Source organism: Pollicipes pollicipes, unplaced genomic scaffold (genome assembly GCF_011947565.3).
Source record: "Pollicipes pollicipes isolate AB1234 unplaced genomic scaffold, Ppol_2.1 Scaffold_4295;HRSCAF=5057_pilon_pilon_pilon, whole genome shotgun sequence".
Lineage (NCBI taxonomy): Eukaryota > Metazoa > Arthropoda > Thecostraca > Pollicipedomorpha > Pollicipedidae > Pollicipes > Pollicipes pollicipes.
In genome coordinates this window covers 16,256,749-16,282,623 of record NW_023596461.1, presented here as the reverse complement: position 1 = coordinate 16,282,623, position 25,875 = coordinate 16,256,749, and the positions used below count along the sequence as shown (strand labels likewise).

Genomic DNA, 25,875 nt, shown 5'->3' with positions numbered 1-25,875 from the left:
GAAAGGTGGGGAAGGAAAAAGGATTTATGTATAAGTACCTATTGCGCAAGGCCAGAGAGTCCAATATTCGACGTAACTGCAGGCGGACACCGCCCTACCGCGCACCCCAGCCATATCTGTCGAACCTGCCAGCGGACGACACGACTAGAAGCAGCCCCGCTCGCCCACCCCTCACAAGAGAAAAAGACATCGACGGCCGAGGCTGCCTCACAGGTCTGCACATCATATCCAACAAAGACAACACCAAACGTCAACGGGGGACGCGAGGCGGCCGCTGCCATGAAGCATATTCGATTAACGGGCACCACCGCAGGGTTCCTGGCTTGAGCCGCCTGCGTTATCGTCATCAGCGTCCACATTTCCCCGGCGGGTAACCACACGTGACCGTTCCTGTCGCTCACAGGCGCACGCGAGGCGCGCTGCGTACCGACACCGCGTCTGGCGAGGCGCACTGTGCATACTGTGACAACTGTGATAACTGATAACGTTCAGCGCAGCACGACACGGAGAACATTCAGGGCTCATGATCTTCTCTCAGCGCACAATTCGTCAGTCAGGTTAATGGGGACGGGAAGCGAAGCAATGGGATCACGTTGCCCATCTAGGGGTGAGTTAAGCCCCGAGTTAGAGGGAGAAACATAGCGATTCCCCAGAGTATTCAGGCTCTATTTCTCCCCCGAAGATCGAGCCGTCGCTTCACTGTCATTCAAGACCATTCCACCTCACGGTGTGCAACCCGGGATATCCACCGTCCGTGCCTCCGCCACATCACAGAGAAAATGACGTATTGGTGATTCTGCCTTTTTCCATCGAGGCAGACGCGTCACCCGGCATTCGTTCGTCGCAGAGCGGTGGTCTCTGATATTGAGCCATCAGAAGCAGCAGCAATCTCAGACCTCAGTTCACTACAGCGAGCGGCGGCCACAGGCCTCGCTGCATCGCAGTGAGCGGCGATGTCAAATCTGAGCCCAACAAAGACGGCGGAGAGCTCAGATCTCAGTTCAACCCAATGGGCGGCGGTCTCAGATCTCGGTTCAACCGGAGGGTGGCGGTCTCAGATCTCGGTCTCGCCTTGCGGCTGGCAGCCCGGCCAGCTGCTGGCAGCGTTGGCAGCTGCCGGGCTCGTCTCCCTGCAGCTGGTGGTCCACTTCTGCTGTCGGCAACACAGCCGGTCGGCCTGTGACACGAACATGGTTGACGTGCGACACGAGTTCTTGGGAGACCACCGGTTGCTGCTCCGCATCGCCATTACCCGGTAGTACTTCTTCTTGATGGCTATGCGCACCTCCGAATTCAGGAAACAATACAGGATCGAGACGAATATTCCCTGAAAGACAGCGCAAACAGTTAACCCAACGATGAAACGTACGTTTAGGAATCTGAAGCGAATCAAAGAGCTTTCATGAGGATTAGAGGGATCTCGCTTATTAGTACGTCTTCTTCCACCCACTCACGTCGTTGAGAGTTTTCTTGTGCTTAAAAGCAACATCGCAATAGGGGTTTGTAGTCATTTTCGCAGTTTTACATTAATCCCAGGTAAACATGCTGAAACCTAATTGCATCATTATTACAGTCACTCTGTTTGATGTGGCCGCAGTCATTTGAGTTGTCTAGATTCATTTATTACCGTCTTCCGTCTCAATCCATTCCCTGTGAGCTGCGGTCAAGTACATCATTGGCGCGCTCAACCTGAAGTTGTTGAGGAAAAGTTGTGATGCACTCGTAATAACACCTAATTCGGCCTAATTGGTCAAAGTTTCTCCGCCTTGTTCGCTTTGTTTACAGCAGAGACCGGCATTCAGCTGCCGCTGGCATAACGCGGCAAAGAGCAGTCTGCCAGAGCGAACTTCGCGCCACGGACGCTGGTTGACGGAAAAGACAGGAGGCCGGAGTGGCCATTAGAGTTAGGATGCATTGAAACTCAACAGCCCATGCATGACGGCAAAGAACTCGTGCACAAAGGCATGGCCTTTCGATGTTAAGATTCTACTCAATGTGCGACTTCTAAAAGAAAGTAACACGCGAGTGACACGTAAGCACAACGTCATACCGCAATTGTTGCTTTAGCTGTTGCAGGCTTATTTTGCAAGTCCGTGACTACGCGTGTTTAGGGCAACTTCACAAGCATCGTGAAAGTACATGCGCCAAAATGTTCATGAGAGTCGCAGGCGTCATAGTTAATGACTAGACCTCGTTGAATGCTAGGACCTGAACGCCTCTCCTTTGAGACCGACTCAGCGCTAAAATCAGCCTGACTTCTGAGAACACTATTACCTGACACTCAGCGGCATCCGTGTCTTCGGTGGTGCGGGGATGGATCGAAGGGCGGCTCCAGAGGTGGGGACGGGACCAGGGACGGACTAAAGGCGCGGAACTCTATATGTGTTTGTGGAACAAAGGATGGAGTCACGAGGGGAGCGTGAAATTGAAAGGCCCCAACACGCAGAGCACGAAACGCTCGGTTACTGCCGACTATTACCATAAAACGGCTGGCTGCGTGTTGTAGCAAACTTGAACCTGCGCTATGCGTGTTCGTGACTAAGGTGTAATGCATCCATCGTTCATGGCAAGACAGCTTAATCTAAGAGATCGGGCGTGACGATAAGAATATTGTCGCATTCCATAAATAGATGCTCATTCTACCGATTCATCTGACATCTTGATATCTGCAAGAAAGGCTTCCAGCTCCCAATGTTTCGGTGTTGTGAGTTGGGAGTGCTTACACTGATTAATCGACATTCAGTATACCCGCAATTATACAGACCCTTTGGTATAATAAAAGTTGATAACTCAGCATAAGAACTTTGATCTGTTAATATCATCGGATATCGCTCATTTTGTCGGGAGGTCTCGGTACAGTGCAACTAAGCTACAATAACCACGCGAATTTCTACTTGAACTTTAGCCTTTTGAGAGGGCACTGGCGCCTCCAAGCCCGGCAGCGCGTTAAGCGGCACCTAATTTACAACATAAAAACACCTAAGATCATAGCGCTGCTGCGAGTTCAAAAGAACAAAACATGACAAAATTTGTCCGTTCTTTTACATTTGTAGTTCTCGAAAAGACGCTCATATCGTCCACAAAATCTATCTCGAGAATTTTTTTGAAAGGCCAATAGAATACGCCATCACAATTGCCAACACGTTCCCAAAACTGGTCTCACTGTTACCATCCTCCAAGGAAAATGTCCTTTGATTGCAAGAAACAATGCAGTGTGCAATGTGCACATAAATATATCAATGTGTAGGGTGCTCTTGGAAATGCTAAATATCGAACAATAACACGAATACGGTGGCCGGGGATGGGGGAGGGGCGACCCCCCCCCCCCCCCCCAACGCCAGAAAAAGCCTAGCGTTCGCCTCTCCAAACCAGGGAAAATTAGCCTTGACCGCAAGGGGCGCCACATAACAACACAAAAATTGAGCTCGAGAATAACTGTCATGGTAACTAATCAGCTGAAACAGCGCCCTCCCCATCCCCGCGTAACCCCCCCCCCCCCCCTTCCGTGAGTTCACGTGGCCATAAGCGGATATGAGATAGGCCAAAAATCAACCTTTGGGCTTGTTTGACGTAAGTAATGTAGTGCGTGGCATGTGACACGCTGTCAGCTTCACTGGTGTCAAGCATGATTTGCAGCTGCCGTTTTTCGATTTGCTAAAGGCTGTGCGACTATTTATGCGCTGCAGCCCCTCAAAGTTCGGTCCATAACTCACAGGCCATGACACCACGTCCTATTAGCCGCACACTATTTTGTCCTCGTTGTTTCCACACAGAGTGACCAAAGCTGTTAAAGGTTTAGGGGTTTGATCGATGCGCTACATCCAGATCTAACAGACTGCCAGCTATATTGTTGATTGAAAGCAATCCACATGGCCACCGTAAAGCCAGCGAGATGACAAATTCCCCAAGGTTTTGTTGGTCATTCAAGTCAGCAACGCAAGCCTGGATCTGAACACTACGACCCGAGTTCGCCTCTTGTGAGTCTCCCTTTTGAAACGGAATTACAATCGGGTACTTAAGAGGTGTCTACACACAGATGGGGTGTTCTCACGAGTGTTAAGCTGCGGTTGCTATCGAGGCCGGGCGGGGCCGAGGCGTAATTCCCGGAAATTGCCAGGAGTTAAAATACGCCCCGTGCCGCGGCAGGGCGTGGCGTGGCGACTTGACAAGATCACGCCAGATTTATGGCTGCGGATGACACGAGATTGGACAGCGAAGTGCTGTGATTTACGCTCCCCCATTCAAGCGGTCTGCATGATAAATCCCTCGCCTAATGACGAGGCACGAGCTGCAGACATCGGTCCCAGTCCACGGTGACAAATGTGATGGGCTCACCAGCACCACTGCAGGCCGGAGCTGCGAGTGGGCATCAGTCGGCGCTTATTGGCGAGAAAGCGAGCTTCTGCTGGTAGCATCATTCCCGCCCATCACGACTGCAGCATTTGGACACTTCGCAGCTGGAAAGCACCTCAAAACTACTGGACTAACCTGCAGGGAGTGGAGCACCGAGTTGGTGATGAGGTACACCTGGTAGCGCGAGTCCTTTTCCGAAGGCCGGATGAAGAAGAAGAGGTTGGTGATGCCCAGAAGTGGAAACAGAATCGCCGTCGCTTTGATGGCTTTCCTGGAAGGGTTCGCTAGGTTACTGTTCACCACCTCGGACCGGCAGAGAGTATTGATAACGTACTAGCATGCAGCAGCAGTGTAGTGTAGGGTAGGGTAGGGTATCTTCGTGTGGTGTAGCAGAAAGTCATTGAGCAGCCTCTGCAGCAACGCGTGCCTACTGTACAAAAGGCAATGTTGCTAGCCTAGCAATGCGCCGAGAGGAACATAATTGCCACGGGTGTGAACACAATTCGATTTGTTTGGAACTCAAATGTGTAACAGGTGACAGGTTATGATGAGCAAAAGGTAGCTAAGCTCCAAATTGCTGTGCTCAGTGCAAGCACAGAAACATAGCAATGGACGTGAACGACATCAAGATAATGCAAAATGCAAGGTATGCAATAACACAGAAGTTACAAAACACACAATGCACTGGCAGGTAACAGGAAAAGAAACGCGTGAGATCCCACAAAATCGGATAGATTCATAAATTCAAAGCATTGAGCATCTGAAAGTTCTTTCATCTTCGGTTGGATGACTTTGTGTCGCAGTGCCACGGACAAACGTTGAACTAGCGAACTAACTGATTTATGCCTCTCGCGTGTTTGATCGCTGTTTTTTTTCGAGAAACGATCATGCTACTTCTTATGCACTATTGTTTTGTTGGTTGGACATGACACGTTTGTGTGTGGTGTCAGAATGAATGTTGACACGCTTCCTTTTTAAATCACCTTATCCTCGAAGCATTCGCAAAATCTTTAGTAGCGGACATCTGTTCGCACGTTTCATTTCCGTACGTTTCTGTTAGTACGTTTCATTTCCGTACGTTTCTGTTCGTACGTTTCATTTCAGCGGACATCTGTTCGTACGTTTCATTCCAGACGTCTCATGCCGGGTGAGCCGCAGTCGCAGCCGCTACAGGCCACAGCTGTCCGATACTTCCGAGAGCCAAATCATAGCACCCGGTCAACGTCAGTGTGTGAACGCAGTCGTAATGCACTAATGTACAAGTAAAGTAAGACAGCGCCGACAATCCACTTGCGCATTGGAATGCTCTTTTTTCCAAACGACACATCCATCCCATGGTAAGTTCATAAATGCAAATGGAATGGTTCGTAGCATGTCCGATATCAACGGTTTTTCCTCTACTTCCGAGTCTCGCGTGCGGTGTTGCTATTGCTATTGCTAACGTTGCAAGTATCAAGCGAAACAACAGCAGACGTGAAACAAGGAGACGATACGTGAAACGGTTGGATCCAATCGTTTCCGGCTGGATCCGTATCCACACGAAAGTCGTAAAATAGCCTAAGCGTTAGATCGCCGGCGGCCATTTGCCACCATCACAGGAGCTGTTCGGCCAGCGATTGCCGCTGCCCCGTCCGGCACTGATATGTCGGTGTTGTAAGGAAGGATGACCAGTTGAGTCCGAGTCGCTCATTGCGTCAGTATGACCTGGGTCGTTCCAGGGCCGTGTAGGTTGGAAACAGAATCATGGAACAAATTGGTCGGGTGGGACGATTTTCTTGGTGTGGAGGATGTGCTCTAAATGGTGCTTGATGTCAAAAGAAACTGGACAGATTGGCGCGTGGCTGAACCTGCCTACGAATATCGCCTTCATGCATGGGTGCGCCAGCTGCGCTGACAGCGGGAGACGGGTCGGCCAGCTCCTGCAGCAGCATCCGGAGGGGGGGGAGGGGGGGGGGGGAGCCGCGCACAAGTCAAGGAGAAGATGGGTTGCATCAGACGATGGCGTTGCATTTAACGTGGAGCGATGATAGTAAGACAGATCACTTAGGATCACAGAGCCACGATCTTTCAGTGGGTGTTTGGAATTCATCGCAAGCGCACCTTCTGCCTCTACCTAACCTCTGTCCAACCGAACCACGTCAGGTCATGTTGTAGTAAGACAGGTCACTTAGGATCACAGAACCACGATATTTCAGTGGGTATTTGGAACTTATAGCAAGCGAACCTGATACAATACAAGATAATGCACGTTTAGTTTGAGTGCGAAGTGCTAGAACTGGCATTGCAAGACCATCTCGGCTAACGCTAGGTGCAAAATACATTTTCTGATGGTACGATGCGGGTGTGGGCGTGAATAGCAGAGAACATCGCCAATGTACATCATGAATGCGTAGTAACAGCCGATGCGTAATTCTTCATCCAACAGAATCCCCAGATAGCTATTCCTGCTCACTTTCATCATCGCTCCCATTAGACAAACAACTTTGTTTTTACCATTACTACCACCGTTATTGCGACCGCTTTCGGGACAAAGGGAAGCATGCGCGTGGAAAGGGAAAAGATGCTCGCCATTCAGCAGCGTTGGGTAAACGTTTAAGAGCCAGCCAGTCTTCTCGCCCGACTGACAGACAAAAGTCAGGTGGCAGCTAACGGTAGGTATTGTCCTGGCCCAGGGCGGGACAATACCTACAATGCCATAGCATTGTATGGCGCTAACGCCATCCTGTGCGCCCAAAATGACGGAAGCAAAATAATCCCGTGGCTCTCAACGGCACAAGTTGGATGTCGTGCTCGGGCACGCGTGACTTACTTTCACAGATGTACTTCAAACCATCTACACAGGGAGTTTTCTGATCAGAAGACCCCCATACCAGCCAGTCGAACCATTCGAGGAAATTTCCGGAAAAAAGCATATGCTCTATTTCTATGTAACGTTTGAAGCGAACTGGTGCATTGTGTACACCTAGAAGAGAGAGAAAAAGAGTTTTAGCCTGAGAGAGATCGGTAATGGTGATGGGACAGTATGATTCGGTGTGCTGTGGATGGGCTAGCCGATCTCATTGGCTGTCTTTTCGGTATATGAAATGCTTATGGGAAAAATTGACATGCATGGACGCATCTACGTTAATGCCAAATATACCGTCCGCAGGTGCAAAAGCAATCAGTCTCAGAAAGACGTAGTTATCGCAAAGAACCGTTTCACCGATTGACACTAGCGGCTTCCGAAAGGGCCTCCCCGTTGGTATCGTAGATATTGCGAATAAACTCATTTGCATTTATGAACTTTACCAAGTGCTGGGTGAGTCGTGTTGCGAAGAGAGAGAGAGAGAGAAAACAGCATGCTTGGTGAAAGCATGCGAGCATAATGAAAGCATGCATTTCAATAGCGCATGGTACGCATAAATAACAATAATCCTTTCCAAATACTGTCAGTGAAGTGGTATTAACTACGACAGATGTACATTTTGAGCTCAATGCTAGGGCCATACCTTTGGAGTGGGTTTTAGCTACAGAAAAGGCGTGGATGCTCCTGACCGCAGACTACAATGAAGGACAGCTCCACATCTTTCTCCTTCAAAGGATTTGGATTTCGTTGAGAGCGGAAACGGTGCGGTGCAACAGCAGAAAGATTGGATTATGCTGGGAGCTGTCGCTAAACGTGTAAGGTTCCGACCGAAAGTTCTGAAACTGCTCGTCTCCCCGGCTATTGCTTAAGAACACCGCTGGGACCGTGCCTCCTGTGGTGGAAAAGCACCTAAGCAGCGTCCTGGCCATCGATTTCCTATGGCAATGCTCCTTCGGGGATAATGGGCTTGCAGAACAGAGTATCCCATCACTTCATGCAAACATGAACAGACGGCAAGATAAATGTGGTACCTGGAATAGCTACCTTTGAAACAGAAACTGGGCCAGGTGGTAAACATTGCTTAAAGGAAGGGTTCTGCATTTGTGTGGGGATTTTGAACTGATGAAGCCATCTTGAAGATCATTTGGTGTAACTCACATCCTGCCTTTCTTAAGACCTACACCACTCTTGTTACTGTGCTACACACCTGCGAGGATGTACAGACTATTTCGTGCAGACTTTTTCAAGTTCACCCAGCAATCCATGACGTCATAACAACGTAATTGTAACAATGCCATCTCATCCGCTATGCGGCGTTCGGGGCCATTTATGATATAACTTCCAGTCGTTAACATCTGGCGTTCGTGACCACAATCTCCAGACATAACAGCCGTCAATTGGCTCTCAATTAATGTTGTGCAAGGCACGATGACCAAATCCAACAACGACACATTGAGGAGCACATCTACTAGAGAAGCTGTGTTGTCTACAGCAATTTTTCCACTTTGAAGTGTACCAATAGATATAAGTAAGCTTATTTCATCTTATGTGATGCTTCCTTCAATATATTCAAATGTGGGACAATCTCTACTATCATATGACAAATCGGTGCACCAGACAAAGACTTTACAGTAAGACTTCCATGCCCATAACCGTCCTGCGTCCGCACATTTCTACCCGCTGCCACTTTCGCTCGTTATCACCTCCAAGACGTCACCACCTCTTCGCCACACCGTTCGGCATCTCTCCCATGGCTCCGCTTTATGTGCACTGATGCTCTATAAAGCTTTTGCAATATTTATGCACGCGCGTTTACTGCTTCTGATCTCCTATCATTTCAGTGCGGTTAGATCAAAAGGAACTGTGGCCAATAAGCGCTGTAACATTTGGCTTGCAGCTTTCGAAACATAACGTGGGTTGAACAGATGGTTTCTGAAACTGTCCAATAATGGGTGCTTGCGTGCTAACGAATGTTTACTAGCGCCCACTTGGTTACCAGCACCAAATCGTTGCTGGATACAGGTCACATGGTCGGTGCCTGCATCTGGCTGAAAATGTTGGAATGTGCGCCTGGAGTCGCGTGTCACGCACGATGACACGTGTCCCGTAGGATGACATGTGTCGCGCACGACAGGTATGCGTCACGCGCGGCAGGTACATGTCACGCACGACAGGCAGTCCAGTCAGCATCAGCTTATACCACAACATGCAGACTGAACGGTCATGCTCACCGTGCAGATATAAATAACATCGCTCTTTTCATCACTTTTCGATTGCTTTTAACGTGATGATGAAATTGCAAACACGTAGCCAATGAGAGGCCTCCGCTTATTCAGGCTTAAGCCGGTGGAGTGCTTCCTTCACGACTTACACAACCATGACACAAAAACCTCTTTGTCCACGAGATTCAGCTAGCGCGCTCTCGGCGGACCGAATCGATTCTTCGACTCAATCAATCTACATTCGAAATGACGAGTTCTGCGAAAAGACCGAAACTCGTTGGACGTTTTAAGGGAGATGCGGTGGAATAAACTACGTTCTGAAATGCTTCACACCGGCTGCAGAAACTTTGTTTTGTTTTGTTTGCTAAGTGAAACAGATGCCTTTTCAGAAGCCAATCCGTACCTCGATGACTTTTCTCTTCCTTGTGGTTCAGCAATGCCAGCGTCAAATGGCAAACATTGACAAAAGTGTAGCGACACACAAAGCGGGCCACACGGCGCAAAATTAAATCACTCGCAGTGATTTACACGTTTTGAGGCTTACTTATCAACATCATCAGATCAAAAATGACACAAACTAATAAAAAAACGCAGTTTAAAATATGCGTTGCTTCAAACCTGCGACACCCCAATATCCAAACTCACTAGCGCGGTGATCGATTTAAGCCTGGCTGGCGAACGAGGCCTGACGTGTTGTGCGTCCGTTGGCCATCAATTGCGGCCGTGTCCTACGGCTCTGGCCAAGTACAGACCGACCAGCTTGCAAAACAGCTGACCCCGGCGGGCCGACAGAAAAACATCGTCGTATCCGCATATACTGCGGCATTCGCAGACGGAAGCACGCTCGCAATCCGCGGAACAATGAGCATGCCGCCGTGTTTATATTCATTTTAAGCCGTTTGTGACCCAGATGAAACTTGGAAAAGTTCCTCGCATTTCTGAGGCTTTAAAATACTTTCGTTGATTAGGCCGTGTCATTGGATGTTTTTTCCAAACCACGGTGGAAATATGATATTTTGATTACACTGGCATGTGAAGACTAGGTGTGCAAAACGTGCTTCGGAAGAAAACATCCCGAATATGCGTCAGGGGATTAAACTATATATCTTATCAACCATAATCCCACTATGGCAGCCGAATGTACGTACACTCAGATGTCTGCAAAACGTCGCATCACGTTTCCCTATGCAGCTCCCGAATTCGTAGGGACAGGGGCTACACACGCGCGCGCGCGACACACGCGCACACACACACACACACACACACACATATATATATATATATATATATATATATATATATATATATATATATATATATATATATATATATGTATTTAGGCAGCATGCTTTCCTAAATGCAGGTTTGTTATAAGTAAGGGCAAGTGTACATACAAACAAGTGTACAAGTGGTTTCTTGCGCGCTTGATCGACCGTTCGAACTAAATCCTCCCTTAAACTACGTCACGCATTCTTTTTATGATGGGAATGGCTTAAGAAGGTGTAAAAGTTTGTTTGGATATGACTTTAGAATCAGTGCGTATCCAGTCAGGTCAGGGTGAAGGAGTATTTCACGGTGGGTCTTGCGCATATGCTGGTCCGGCACTCACCCCTGCCAGGTGCATCGTCACGCGTCGTGATAGATGTATCAAGATCATGTTTTTTGTTGGGGTTTCCATTCATTCAAAAGTAGACTGCATTTGAGTGACCTACGTTTTAGACTGCAACCTATTTCTATACGTACAACTATTTTATCTCGCTCTCAGCACGATGGTTAACACACGGGTACCCCTTATGAGGTCAGTTGTCGATAACCCCAAAAGTCAATGCCTCAATAGTGTCAATGAACGGGCATATCTTGGTGAGGAAAATATCATAGTTATCCTTGTTTCGCGCAGTATTACACCAACAGGGCGGAGATCGTTGTAGGGTGGTAAACGAAGTGTTCACAGAAACATGTGCGTGACTTTAAAGCTACCATGCCTCTTTCCTCTTTCAAGCTTCATTTGGTGTTGTCGCATGATGTGCCCACTTAAAAGCAGCGAGCACCATACAAGAGACTAACGCTGATCCTTCCACGAAATTGTGGCGATTGTGACGGTGTCGAATAATGTTTGTATTATAATCAGGTAGAAGGCTGAAATGTTTGGTACATTTTGGTGATAGACAAATGCCACAAATTGATAGACAAATCGATGGTAGACAACTTCAGCCCATTCCACCTTTCCTTCTTATTTGTAGCGCAACACGGTTATCTCAGCGCTTAAAACCTACTTTAGTGCATCAGAAATGCCCCTGTCCTGGTGCTTTGATTGCTGCTCTCTAAGCAACATCGCTGGTGGTAGCCAAGCGATGTTACATATTAGATGACACTGACATGCCATTGTAACCACACTTAACGTATAGGTCTAGAATAACGGTGAGAGGCCCAAATGCATATTGCAATAATACGGATTTGTATTTACGTGTAAATGGTGCGTCAGCATTGTAGCACAGCGGGCATCTGCTGGCTGGAACGCTAGCAGGGCGGAACGGTCGGAACTGTAGGCTGATAATTTGGGGGATGTTGCGTCTCTATCCAACCTTGCCACCACTGAAACCGCTATGACCCATCCTTGAAATGCCCCGATGCTGTGTCACGGAGGCACCCTTCCGTTGCCTTCACGGAAAACTCTACCTTCAAATAGATGATGTCGCAATGAGGCCACCACTCGGATTCTTGTTTGTCAGTATGAACATGTGCTGGCAGGCGAACCACGTCCCCAAAAACCTGAACCTTGAATCGCACATACAGTGCAGATATGCCGATGGCATACATGCTGACATCAGACGGAGGTTCCGCCTTTTTTAACTGTAGGCTGCTATGCGGCGGCAATCGTTATTACGATTTACAATTGACCTGAATGTCGCCAACCATTTCCATTTTTTGACATTGATATGGATGCAAATATCGGGCCTGTGGTGACAAAGGTGCACCGTAAACCATTTGATACTGGCAAATGCATCAACGCGGCTGGCGAATGCTCAGAGCGTTATCACACGGCCGTCACCCGTTCGTTCGCACGACGCGCTCTAAAATATTGCTCCAGCTGCAGCACGCACGCACTGTTGCACTCCGGCGCGCACCACACCACAAACTTTAGCGGTGCAGGTAATTCTTCATTAATAACAGCGTTTCGAACAGCGCAATCAGCCAAGACGCAAGGATTACTTTGAATCGACAAACCCTAAAAAACCGACAAGATGCCAACATATCAAATATTTAATCGGCATTAAATATCCCTGCCATATTAGGGGACGACAATGCTTTACAAAACATCATCAGAACAAAGGACACACCGACTGACGAAGATGCTGAAATAAGACTTGTCACGTGTACCAAGGGCGGGAAAGCTTAAAGCCTTGTCATGAAAGACAGCCTGGAAGCAGACCAAACGCAACTGAAGCGCACCATTATGTTGCATTACGTTAAATTCCAGCACGGGGCCGGCCAGCTCCGCAACATGACCTATATTGGAATGACTATGATACCTCTTTCACAACACATCACAATAATGCTACAGAAGGAGCGCCAGAGCAAAGCCCACTATCAAAAAACTATTCGTTCCGACCTGACAGAAAGTACACTGACACTTAAATCATGTCCAAACAAACACCTCGAACAATGATGGTATACTCATGTTCAAAGCACTCCTCAAAAAAAATCTTTATCGGAGAGAACATGACTGACTTACACAAACAGTTTAGGTCATGCTTCACTTTGAACCTGCTCAGTCACTAATAATAGCAGGGTGATGTCGTGTCTTGAATTTGCGATGGTGTCAAACTGGCTGGAAAAGTGCTGAGCGATTGTTTGTACGTGTTTTGTAATTTGACCTGATGTTCGGATGCACTGTCTGTTGAATGAACTGTTTCACATCTGAGGGTATTGAAGCAGGTATCTGGTGTCATGAAACAAGTTCACTTATAACTAATGGTATGCTTTTAAGTAAAACAGGCTGTTCTAGACAACACAGCTTCTCTGCTTAGTAAATATGCTCCTCGATAAGTCATTGTTTGAATACGTCATCGTGCGTAGCACATCCTAGATTAAAAGTCAATTGACAGCCGTCATATTTGACAATCGTGCTCATGACCGCCATATATGAAGGACAGGACCATTATATTTTTATTCGCTTTGATTGCCGCATGGCGTATGGATTGGCAGGATCTGCATGATGTCATTGTGATGCAATAAATGCTAAAGTGGCATTGAAATGCCCTCCCACAATTGCCTTTCCACATCTTGGCGACCTTTAAGCTCAGGAACCAGGGCGTTTTAAGTCTTAAAAGGGAATGGCCATGAGCTGCATAAAAAGATCTTCAATAAGGCTATTTCGGTTCAAAGTCCCGAACAAAAGTGGAACACTTCCATTCACTGATTGTGCATCGTTGATGATGCCTCGAGGAGTATGCCTCGTATTTCGCCATGTCTGAATATTTTCCGTCCGACCGTCTAACATTGCTTCAAGAACGGGGAATGTATTTCCTTGCGGCATAAGCAGGTTCAAACGAATGTAAGTGACTGTAGGAGAACTGACTTTAACTCGCCCTAAACCACGCAGGATTCAATTTGAGCAATCGAACAACCGCGCAAGAAACTGATGCAATCTTTGTGTGCTCTTGCGTGCTACAAAACCTTTCATGTATATATATATATATATATATATATATCTATATCTATATATACATGACAGCTATATATATATATATATATATATATATATATATATATATATATCAACTGAAACTGCTTTTGTGTCATGATGACACCGGATACGGCCTAAAAGACAGATACACGGTTTAAAAGGGTGGTTGCACTACTCCCAAAACGGGAGGCATTTCTATTACTTCGTAACAGCCATGGTCGAAACATTACCTATGCGATGCTTTTTCTGCTTGCGAGCCTACCGTCCGATCTTCTGCCTGGCGTTCGTCACCCGTGCGACGATGGCGTGTTTGTCTAAGTCCGCGGTATCAGACAGCAAGGAACTGGAGTCAACAGAGCGGCGACACGGAAAAGGGTTTCGGTTTGTTTTTTTTTACCAGGAAAGCTTTTTACGAGTGAACGAGCAGTCCGCAGGAGCGTGACCCGCCGTCGCGCCGTCCCACCACGGGGCTTAATTGGAAAGTCTCCAGTATTGGCGGCCGTCGCAGCCCGGCACCATGAGACCGCATCTGAGGCTATACCCGCCTGGTTCAGCATACATGGTCCGCACTGAGACCCACTTTGATGGTAAGGTAAGGAGCAGGGACATACTGACAAGCTGGTTCATATGAGGACAATCTTTTCTCTGATTGTTTTATTATATATAGATATATAGATATATAGATATATACATATATATATATATATATATATATATATATATATATATATATATATATATACATATTATAATATGAGGAAACTTTCCTCTTATTGTTACATCAGACGCGTGCGATTTGATCAGTAGTACCCATTTTCTCGTTTTCTCGAAATCCTTTAGAATAGCTCAGAAGTTCGATTTGAAGCAGCCGACCCTACGGGAGACATCTCATTTGACTCCCTGCTCATCACTCTGAAAGTTAAGCACCTCATTTGCCTTGCTTTTTCCCACGTGTGTATAATTATAATGTTTGCTAGACACTAATGTGTCAAAATGCTTGCATAATATATGGTACAAAACCTTGAAATACTCTATTTAGAAAAAGATGTGCAAACATGAAGCTATTATCATGCGAATGTAACGAAGCATTAAATTGTGGCTTTGATTTCTTCCTTTCCCTATGGCGTTTACATATATTTATTTCCAAGACGCTAAATATTTTTTCTGACGAAATATTTTAAGATAAACCTGAAAGTTCTAGCTGACAGGGATAAACCAGCACTACTGCGAAAATGCTGCCAACTAAGTGATAACGGGTCTAAGTGTGATGGTATGTTTCATGCTTAAATGTTGTATCCTACATTAACATTTTTTAACCCCTGGATGGCAAATATTAACACTTTAGAGAGTTTAAAGGACCAGCCTCAGCCGCCAGCATCACCACCACTAATAGTTCCCGCTAGGCACCCTACCACTTGATCAGGGACTCCGCTGACGGTGCAGGGCTGCCACCTAGCTCGTGGCACATCAATATCGTATTAGCATAGTGGATAGAGCTCGGCATCAAGCGCTAAAACAGGGTGGAAGGAACAGAACAACACACTCCTCATCAATGCGATATTTGAACACCATGATTTGGTTATGCAGAGGCGCTGCGAGCCAATGAGCGACTCGACGACAAAAAAAAAAACGAACGGAAAAGGTCTGAGTGCCTGTTTGTGGTCATTAAATATTTTGGCCTTGTGCATTGCAATGAAATAGTCGCTACCATAACATATCATTGTTTACAAACTCCCTGCCTCCCCCTATATCGTCTTTCATTTACCATATTGCGCGTTCTGCATCTCTCACATAGATTTCGATCCATGACACCAGGGATAAACATGCATACGAACATATACGGAGCGGGACACGCATAGATGCATGCAAGGATCACACAAAACGCATACAGAGGTGATGAAACCTGCCGAGTGGGAGGATAAGGTCGGCGACAAAAATTTAGTTCTTAAGCAAAGCTTGGTGTCACAAATGCTGTTGACCGTACATTTTGACCGACCGTACACGACGAAACAATACAGCGCAAACTGGACAACCTAACATGAGAACTCCATACATAGATATTAGGTCTCCATGGACATGCATTTCGTAACACAACACAAGCAGACTTCTCTTCAAAGACTCTTTACTGTACCCGATGGCGCCATGGTATTTTTTTTAGGTTCCATCCCAGCCCGGTGACACAAATGTCACATAATTTTTAGTTGGTCGCCCGACATGATGACAGATCGGCGACAAAGCAGTGTATTTCCGATGGCCCGGCCGGTCGGTCGGTTTGTTGTGTTTACCATCCGGCGCTCTGTGTCCTAAACTAGACGGAATAAAATACTGAGCAAGATCTAGATATGGGGGTTCGTCTGACCGCAAAGGCATGTTTCCATCGTTGCAATGCGACTGACAACAGGCAGGCAGTGGCTTTGATGCGCTGGTACTTTGAAGCGGCATTCGCATTTCAGTGTCGTGAATACCTGTTTGGGGTTTAGATTTTGATCCTTATCTCCGTGTTGGCCGTACCGCGATTTAGCATCCTGTCCCCAGCGAGGAGAGTAATTGACAGTTCAGGGTAAGTCGGCGAAATAATCCGATCGAGGTAGAAATTGACCTGTGATTATTCGGACCACCATTTCAAGACACAGAAAGCCTGTTGACTCACTAGCAGTCATAAGCGACCGGCCCTCCTCCCTTTCAAAAGAACCGTGGGTTAGATGTTGACGTCTGGTGTCACTCCTCATGGAAGGGAATGGGAGGAGGTCCTGAAGCCCCAAATAAATAAATAAATACATTCAGTGTTTGGTGCATACTTGCACAGTCACCATCAATTTCAAACCCAACCTATATTCTTAGGCACTATTTGCTGTAAAAGCCATTTCACACAGCCATGCTTCAAAAGACTGAACCAAAAAAATGAAAATTAAGAGCACTTTGACCTGATCTGAGTTCCACACATTCAACCATGGGATTCAGCTCATCAGTGTCTGGGAGGTGTCACAAACGTCTGGGAGGGGGGGGGGGCACACTTCAAAAACCTTTCTTACACAAGCATAATCAATTGAAAGTTAAGTTCATTTTTACCTGAGCTGAGTTCGACATACTCAAACATGAGATCCAGCGCGATAACGCTTGGAAGATTTTGGTAGTTTGGATGAATTTTTTTTTGGCGGACTGGGGCTTAGACAGACTTTTTGAAAAAAATAGTTAAGGCCCAACACAAGTGATTAATTTGCACCAGGGGAGCATCATGAGTTTGATACACATAAGCCAATGAGGATTGACAAGACTTCACAAGATAAAGGCGCTAGAAGCCATCTACTCGTGATGGTGATGGTGATTTGGGCTCTAGGGCGCATGCTCTGCGTGAAAGCTGCCTGATCTTATTGTACATTAACAGCAGTGTGAAAAATAGGTGCGTAGACAACTACTCAGTCATTTGCAAAGACAATCAATGCGTTTAGTTGTGACCTGGCACACGTACATGCGCAACCTGTCAACCGTCCCATCCACGGTCACCTGAAATTTGCCACCAAAACCAAGATCCCTGTGTCATAGTTCGTCCTGTTCGCCAACGCCTCAGCAAAGCTGGGATTTTTTTTTTAACCGCAAGATGCCACCAAATGCCCATATAATTCTATTAACAAAAAGAATCTAGCACCTTGGAAAAAATTTTGCATATGGCGTTCACCACAGTAGCTCTTTTCGAGGTGCACTTGAGCCTTGGGAATAGGAGCAGCACAAGTTTCAACATGACCCATGCGAAGCACTTGTTCAAACTTTAATCAACCAACTTCTCAGCAACTGGCCCTTGCCCGCTGGGCCAATCACAAACGTTCTTGTATTCGCACCAGTGGAGGTACACAAGGCGGTTGCCATGACGGCGGTGGTCGCGAGTGCGGTGACACTTCCCAGTATTATTATTGGACGCAACTAGTCTTCGGGTTTCACCGGAGTATTTTTTTAACACGCCCATAGGTGAGACACTCCCGTTAAAGAAACGACTACAAACAGCTTCGAAGAAGTGCAAATACCTGAAGGCGTGCTTTGCACGTATTCAGCGTGATTCGGAAAAGCTCCGATCTAGAGGGTTGTCTATCTGACTGTGTTTACAGGCCTTCAGGCTCGCCACGCCCAAACGGCCGAGACTGATCGTCATCAAACCTTCACCGTCCGGTGCGTTCGGCGCACAGACTGTGTGCTGGTCCGGGCGCGGTCGGTGCTGCGCGCCACGCGCCACATCCCGTTCCCCGCAGGTCGGCAGGGCGGGTGATGACGAGGGTTCAGGCCATGCGTCGCCGCATGCAGGTCACGCCGCTCGCGGTGAACATGACGAACAGTCAAGGTGCAAGCGTGTATTCTTCTGGACTGAAGCATCTCCACGCTGGCAGTGCATGGCACTACGATGTCCATATTTTTCATGCGGGAAGCTGACCGGCGGCGGCGTAACGGCGGTGGTGTTACGGCGGTGGCGTGACGGCAGTGGCCTGACGGCAGTGGCGTGACGGCGTTTAAATTTAAGGATTCGGCGGCACGATCGCCGCGTGAGACAATCCGTTCCGATCCGGTCCGGTCCGATCCGATCCGATCCGATCCGATCCGATTATAGGCGTCCGTTTCGGACCCCTATCATCGACGCGTCTCATATCCGCACCATTTCTGTCCCGTGCCGTGTCCCGGTTGTGCGCTGATCGACTCTTGCCATCACAAACAGGTTTGCGCGACAACCTATCGTAGCCGGCGTTCTCTGCTGCTGGCCGCTGAGGCGCCCGCGCTGAATGTGCCAGCGTTGCAGTCCATTGTTGATGACAGCGTGGTGCTCCACGCATAAAATGCTGGCACAACGGGCCCGTGGCCAACTTCAATCGCATCGCTGTGTGTGTTTTACTGACTTCGTTTAAGGTCAGCATCAGCGGTTGCACGCGCAGACTTGCCCCCTTATGCACTAGCTGGCCTGGACTGGAAACAGCAGAGATTGGTTCACTGCCTGATGTCCGCAACTGCTTTCTGAGCACCCACCTACTCGTGCAACATATGCTCTTGGTGGTACGTGCACGAGCTGCTCTGGGTGGTTCGTGCACGGGGTGCGCGCACGAGCGATTTTCTTGCGCTCGTCGCCGCTGCTGAATGGCAAGTGTCGCCAACTTCAATATTGGCACACCGGATCTAATGAGCGTATGGACCTGGTCGTTGTCATCGGAACTTAACGACGCATTCAGCTTCTTAGGTTACATGATGTTGCGTGCCTCTCACCCAGGCCAAAAAGACGGACACCGCGGGGATTCGTACTCTGTGCCTCGGGTTTCCTAAGCGCGCAGCTTACTCGCTACCCTTCACTACCGGTACACTAGATATGCTCGGCAAAGCCGTTGTATGCGTGTGTGCGGCCATCGCGAGAGCTGGCGGCTGCGCACGCGAACTGTCCCCGCTCAGGCACGAACTGGAGTGGCTAATGGTGCGCGAGTTGGAGCCATAATCAGTGCGCTTCTCCATGTCATATCTCCTCTCCCCACCTCCCACCTCCGTCAGAATCGATACATTTTTCCATCACAACACTACTGAATATAATCTGTCATTTTGCGATCAGGAAAATAATTTAAGTCTTACATATCAGTGGCTACCAGTGTCACTATACAAAGCAGTGATACTTCAAACCAGCGACAGTAATTCAGTCACGAGTGCACTGCAAACCGCGAGTGGCTATGCGTGGTACGTAGCTGAGACAATGATTTCGGCGCCAGGAAACCCAAAATGAATGGGTCATTGATAACTTGATAACTGTACCTGTTGGGAGTTATGGGGAATGCAAGCTGTTGGCAGCGCGTAAGCATGCTGTAGATGTGTCTAATTCGCTACCTTAGAAAACTGTAGCCCCTCCACCCATCGTCCCGTCGTAAATTCTGATAGCCCCAATTTCGTCACAAATTCTGGCTATGCGCCTGGCTGGCCGGGGTCGCTTGAAGTGTGATGCCGCTCATATACGTGATTAATGAGTAAAGGGCAGCCAACTTTAAGTCGAGAATCAGCGCAATTCAAAAGGGCACCACAGCGAAACAGCAAATCAAGCATAGCCTTGTGGCGCCCTTCTCCCAAAGTAGTTACGGGCAACCAAAGAAATGGTCAGCATGGCCCTGAGGAGCGACAGCAATGTGAAGCCGAAATGAACGGAGAGCATCAGAGTTATCACCAGCTAAACCACTGGTGGTAAAATTCTGGAAACGCGGAAGAAAAAAACATCGCAGTAGTCCGTTGCGCTGAAGGACAGCGCGGAGGCGAAATCATGTGACTTAACCAGGGCATCAGTACGCCTCTCGAGCCCGACAAAGCGCTGGAAATGGAACGTGGCATCAAGATGCCAACAAAGACCGGCGAAGCACCAGGGGACTGCAAACGCGACGTGGCTGATTCAAAGCCCGGGCTTTTCACAAGGCCGTTCGAAACTGGGCGGCTTAGGCGCCTCTATCTTACGAGCTGTTGGTGTCCCCAATCTGCCGAGGATGGTCTGTTAGAATTACCCCACTCTGGCATCAAAGGGGAGCGAGATTCGTTATTCTACGTAGCGCCACAGCAGACTGCGCAAGCAGGCGGGCTGCACATCGAAGCAAGCTGACACAGGTTCAACGGCCCAACGGTTGTCGCAGACACAGGTCCAACGGCCCAACGGTTGACGCAACGCCGCCATCCGGCTCACGCGACTTGGAATATTTGTCAAGCCAGCCACCAGGCCCCAGTTTCAAAACAAAATGACTAACCCAGATAATTTCAAGTCGTACGCGTATGAGTACCACAACGAATGCGAGATTTGGTAAAATCTGCCAGGAGGATTGAAAATGCAAGGGTGTTGCATGCAATGGGTTCCAGCCAAGCTTTGACCATTTTCGAAGACCACACCACAGACAGAATGTCTAGTGCGAAATAGCCGTCTCTCCGCGCTGTGGCACACTAGCGGGTACACAACCTGGACGGGAAATGTACGGGTTGGATACAGAATCTTTGAGAAACTCGATTAACAGTAAGGGCACGGCTCATTTTTTACGACGAAATTCGATTATTGGTAAAGGCAAAGCTCTTTTTGAACCGGAACGGGTACACCATTGGTACCAGCACCAACAACTGCCCTGAGTTTCTAAATGTACAATTTGTCAGGCTGTCAGCTCAACGAGAACGTAGCAAACAACACCTCACATGCACATAGTTGAACAATGAACAGTAACCTTCACATCTGGCGACCGACATGGATCGGAGCACGAAGTACATTATGCGTGATAAACAAAACAGGAGGAGCTAAATATAAGGTGGATGCCTCATCAAATGATAGGCTGGCAAGCGCACCTACCAGAGGGTTTTTTTAATGCCTCCAATCAATTCGAAAAACAGCGCCCGATCCAAAACTGCATGAAATCAACTCCACGCAGCCGACAAAGCAATGGTAAAGTAAAGACTAATGTTGAAACTCATCAGTGAAACATCAACTGGAGTGTTTTGAATCATACAGCATCACAGCCACTGTTGCCAGCGTGAAGAGGGGCAACAGTGGCTGCCACTCTCGACGCTGGCAACAGTGGCCGAGTTGCCATGACTCACACGCCACCCTGTTTGCAGCTATGTCTCTCCGATCCCCAGATGGAAAATATTGGTGTGATCATGAGCCCTGCACTGTCCTGAGAGCTGCTCGTCACCCCTGTGGCTAGTCGTTGCTTTGATATCATTGTCGCTTTTCTAGATGCCGCACATGTGCTACCTGTTAACACGCGCTCGGATGGGAGGTCAAATTGACCTCCCCCTGCAGGTTTTTCCAAAATGGGTTCCGAACGGCGCGGCGTAGCCGCGCCAAATTTTGTATAGCTGTAGAAAATTGAATAGCGGATCGTTTGACACCAGAAATTTATACGTGCCTCGTAAGGCCGCTGACCTATGTCAGGTCAAAGCCAGGCCATGGTTTCAGCGAAGGCAATTTCTAGGGAATCGTCCAATCTCCTACGATAACGGAGTGTTTGACGAAGCCATACATCTCTGAGATGCTTTCTTAGGCACCACAAATATTGAACGAGCAAATTAAGCTGACCTAAGGTCAGGTATAAAGGTCAGACCAAGGTCAAAACCAACCTGTTTTATTACTTTTGGGCTTGCTGTATGGGATAGTTTGTGGTGCTCATTTCGAATTTATTGACCGCAGGAACCGCACTATACATCTTCCATTGACTTCTTAGAGGTCGCAAAAGGTCATTTACAGAAAGATGACCCGGGTCGACATTTTATTTTACGAACGTAATCTAGCGTAATCTTTGTCGCTTATTTAAATGCAAAACTCAGAGCAGTCTTGTGTGATTTTGGTCACCATGACCTTTAAAAGGTCAAACAGGGTCACTGACCTCAGATGGGCTATTGACCTTTTGATTAGAAACAGTTGCCTCGGTCCTGGAGGCACTTGGAGACCAACCTGGAATTTGACCTTGTTTGACCTTATTTGACCTAACGGTCATAACCTAGGAAGCTCAAACTTTGACCTAAATGAGTTTATGTCCAGATCAAGGCACCCTGTAAATTTGGTGTCTCTAGCTTTCTTAGTTCCCGAGATCTCAAGGGGGGGGGTGTCAAACTGACCCCCTCCTTCACCCGAGCAAAGGGTATCTAGCCGGCCAACCGGGCGCGTGTTAATGTTCCGCCGCGCATTACGAGAGTGCTTGTGTTCCCCCGTGTCCGTTTTTACGCTCAGGTTTGTGACAGCGCAAACAGCATGACTGTTGCCAAATTGCAGAGTGTGTCTAACTTCGCATCTTGAGTGATCCCCAAACGACTTAAATTTGACCATGTGTCGGATATTCTGCGACGGTTGGGCTGGCTTAGGACCCAGTGGTTACATAACTTCTTCGATCTGCGTCTTTTGCAAAACAAAACTGACCAACAGCGAGTCAGAGACCACACGTTGTCCGCTCCGCTGCAGCCAAGAAAACACCGAGTCCAGTATCAGTATCAGCTCGGCATCAGTCTGGTCATTTGTCACTTTCTCGCTCCAAGAACAATAATGGAAAGCGAGCATATGTCTACCGAATTGCGCATATGTACGAGTGTATCATCAGTAGCGGCAGGGTGGACCTGCCCCTTTCCACTTTCGACACCAGTGCTCGCGAGATTATTCAACGCTTCTGACATTTTAATATCTTGTACAAGTCTTCTTGTGTCGTGGTTTTGCTTGTCGCGTTGTGACTGTCTACGCACCTGTTTATAGAAGCCTGAAAATAGCCTAATACATGTGGAATGACCTGATAAAAAGCAATAAAGTATAATCACCTAGTTCCCTCCCTACGTTCTGTGTCATGGGGTTTTACGACGCAATCAACTGCTGAGGCTTTTAGTGGCGCCTGCCTCCCACCCTGGCAGAACGTATGGACACCGTGTGGAAATGAACCTCGTACCTCTGGTGATGTGCTTTATGGCAAACAGTCGCGCAGTTAAAATACTGTGCGTGTAATGATAAACTGAATTTTTACGGGGTTGACGGAGCACCATTCTATGCCATTTAATGTTCTTGTAAGGGGATACGCTGTTCCGAAAATACCATTGGCGTAGCCTGATAAAATTGACTAAAGTTAAGAGCTCGTGAACCATTCGTTCTGAAGCCATCGTCATAAAGCATTGATCTCATTGAGCTTAACCTTCCAGAACCAGATTTCCCACTCACAGTTACACCATGCACAAAATTTCCTGAAGTCTCGGAGGTCAGGGGTGACGTCGACGCCTCTCCGGCCGACTTGTCGATTTGTCTTTGCTGTCGATTTGCTCCACCTGTGGCTTTTGCCAAATCAGTTCCCGATTCCCTATCCCTCACCAGATATTCCTTGAAGTCCTATCCAATCCGTACACGCATCCGCAGGGTGCCAACGGATCGCGTGGATTCGTGACGGCCTTTGGGCAGTGGTCAGTGGCCGACAGCTGGCCCGCCAGACAGCTGGCCGCCCGACAGCTGCTCAGCTCATTAGCTGCTCCGCTCCGCACGTGACGCTGGCTACGAGCGCTCCCTTACCTGATCTTCTCCATCTCCATAGTAGTGTTGTTCCTCATCCGCGTGACCAGGATCCGGACCACGTTGAAGAGGAACAGCATGTTGATCTGAAACACGAACAGTCTTTCAGACGCGCCTCGCGCGCGCGCGCGCGTTTGCTGTTCAGCGTCGCCGCCAGCTGGCTCGGGCTTCTCAGCCCCGCAGGCCAGCCGCCCCATAAAAAAGCCTCTTCTTTCCCTCGGCTCCTCAAGAGCGCTCTGTTGTTTCCCGCCTCCTCTTCCCCACTCCCCTGGCGACAAATTTAATGAAGATGGAATGACAGCTCTGCCACCCTTCACTGCCGACCGGATCCACGCATTAATATTTATCCGAGAAAGAGGCTCATCGGCCCAGTGCAGCTGGAACGCGGAGGCTCGCGTATCAGCGCCGGAACTGGTCACATGACATCCCCTATCACGTGAAGAGAGGGGCATACCCGGACCCAGATCTGTTCACACCGTAGCCTAGCCGGAGCAACGCATCACACACGGATGCGGAGGTCCATCAGTATCGCATCACAGAAAGAGATGAATTAGTAGCGACCGCGACGACGAGGATGCTATGCCGACATCACTTATGACGTCATAGCTCATATATTGCGTGTCGTTTGGTGTTCGCTGCGACCCGGACGATAAAGATTCTACGTGATGTCCGTGGAATTTGCCGGTCGCGCGGAATCTTTTCCCGCGACTCGATCGGAGTGAGACAAAAATGGCGCAACACATCAATTCTAAAGAGGTTAATTTGCGCACCAAGGACCGACCGCAAGTGATAGAAATGTGTGCTATGCGTTAAAAGCGGCATAATTTGCAGCTTTCGATGTTAGGAACACTCCGGACACCTTGACACGAAAATATTGTGTCTGCCCGCGCAGTGTTGTCACGACAGTTACGAAAATGCAAACTGAAAACGTGTCTCGCTGCGCACAGTCCGGCAGAGATTCTACGTGACGTCACGTAGAATACAACATTCTTGGTGCGCTGCGAATACATCCCTGGTCACATCTCACATCACGCACGGAGACACCAGCTCACCGGGTCCCTCAGCCGGTCTCGCTTAGCGGTTATACGCGGAGGTGACCCGGTCCCGTCACCACTGATCCCGTCGCGTATGGAGATGACCTGATCACACCGTACACCACACACGGAGACAACCCAGCCACAGGTCCCATCACATGGAGATGACCTGATCACACCGCACACCACACACGGAGACGACCCAGCCACAGGTCCCATCACATATGGAGATGACCTGATCACACCGCACACCACACACGGAGACGACCCAGCCACAGGTCCCATCACATATGGAGATGACCTGATCACACCGCACACCACACACGGAGACGACCCAGCCACAGGTCCCATCACATATGGAGATGACCTGACCACACCGCACACCACACACGGAGACGACCCAGCCACAGGTCCCATCACATATGGAGATGACCTGATCGCACCGCACACCACACACGGAGACGACCCAGCCACAGGTCCCATCACACATGGAGATAACCTGTCCCACTGCCCCGCTATCACACCACTCACGGAGACCGGGTCCCAGCATCACACCACTCACGGAGACCGGGTCCCAGCATCACACCACACGAGGAGACTCAAGCCCCACCCCACTGCGACACCGCCCTGCCGCCGCTTCACTGGCGGAAGTGACCCGGTCATGGCGTCTCACTCCGATGCGCAGCCGGCGACTCACCCCCAGCGCCGTGATCATGGGGGCGATG

General features: G+C 48.5%; 1 protein-coding gene across 1 annotated transcript; it reads right to left on the bottom strand.

The window, feature by feature from the left end:
- Window positions 1-210: 210 nt before the first annotated feature.
- On the bottom strand, window positions 211-25,875 carry LOC119096961 (corticotropin-releasing factor receptor 1). The gene is made up of 4 exons (XM_037219963.1): window positions 25,848-25,875; window positions 24,117-24,202; window positions 4,489-4,624; window positions 211-1,327 (listed from the first exon to the last, which is right to left on the bottom strand). Exons 1-4 carry the CDS (start codon window positions 25,863-25,865, stop codon window positions 1,055-1,057), a joined length of 513 nt encoding a protein of 170 aa, XP_037075858.1. The 5' UTR covers window positions 25,866-25,875; the 3' UTR covers window positions 211-1,054.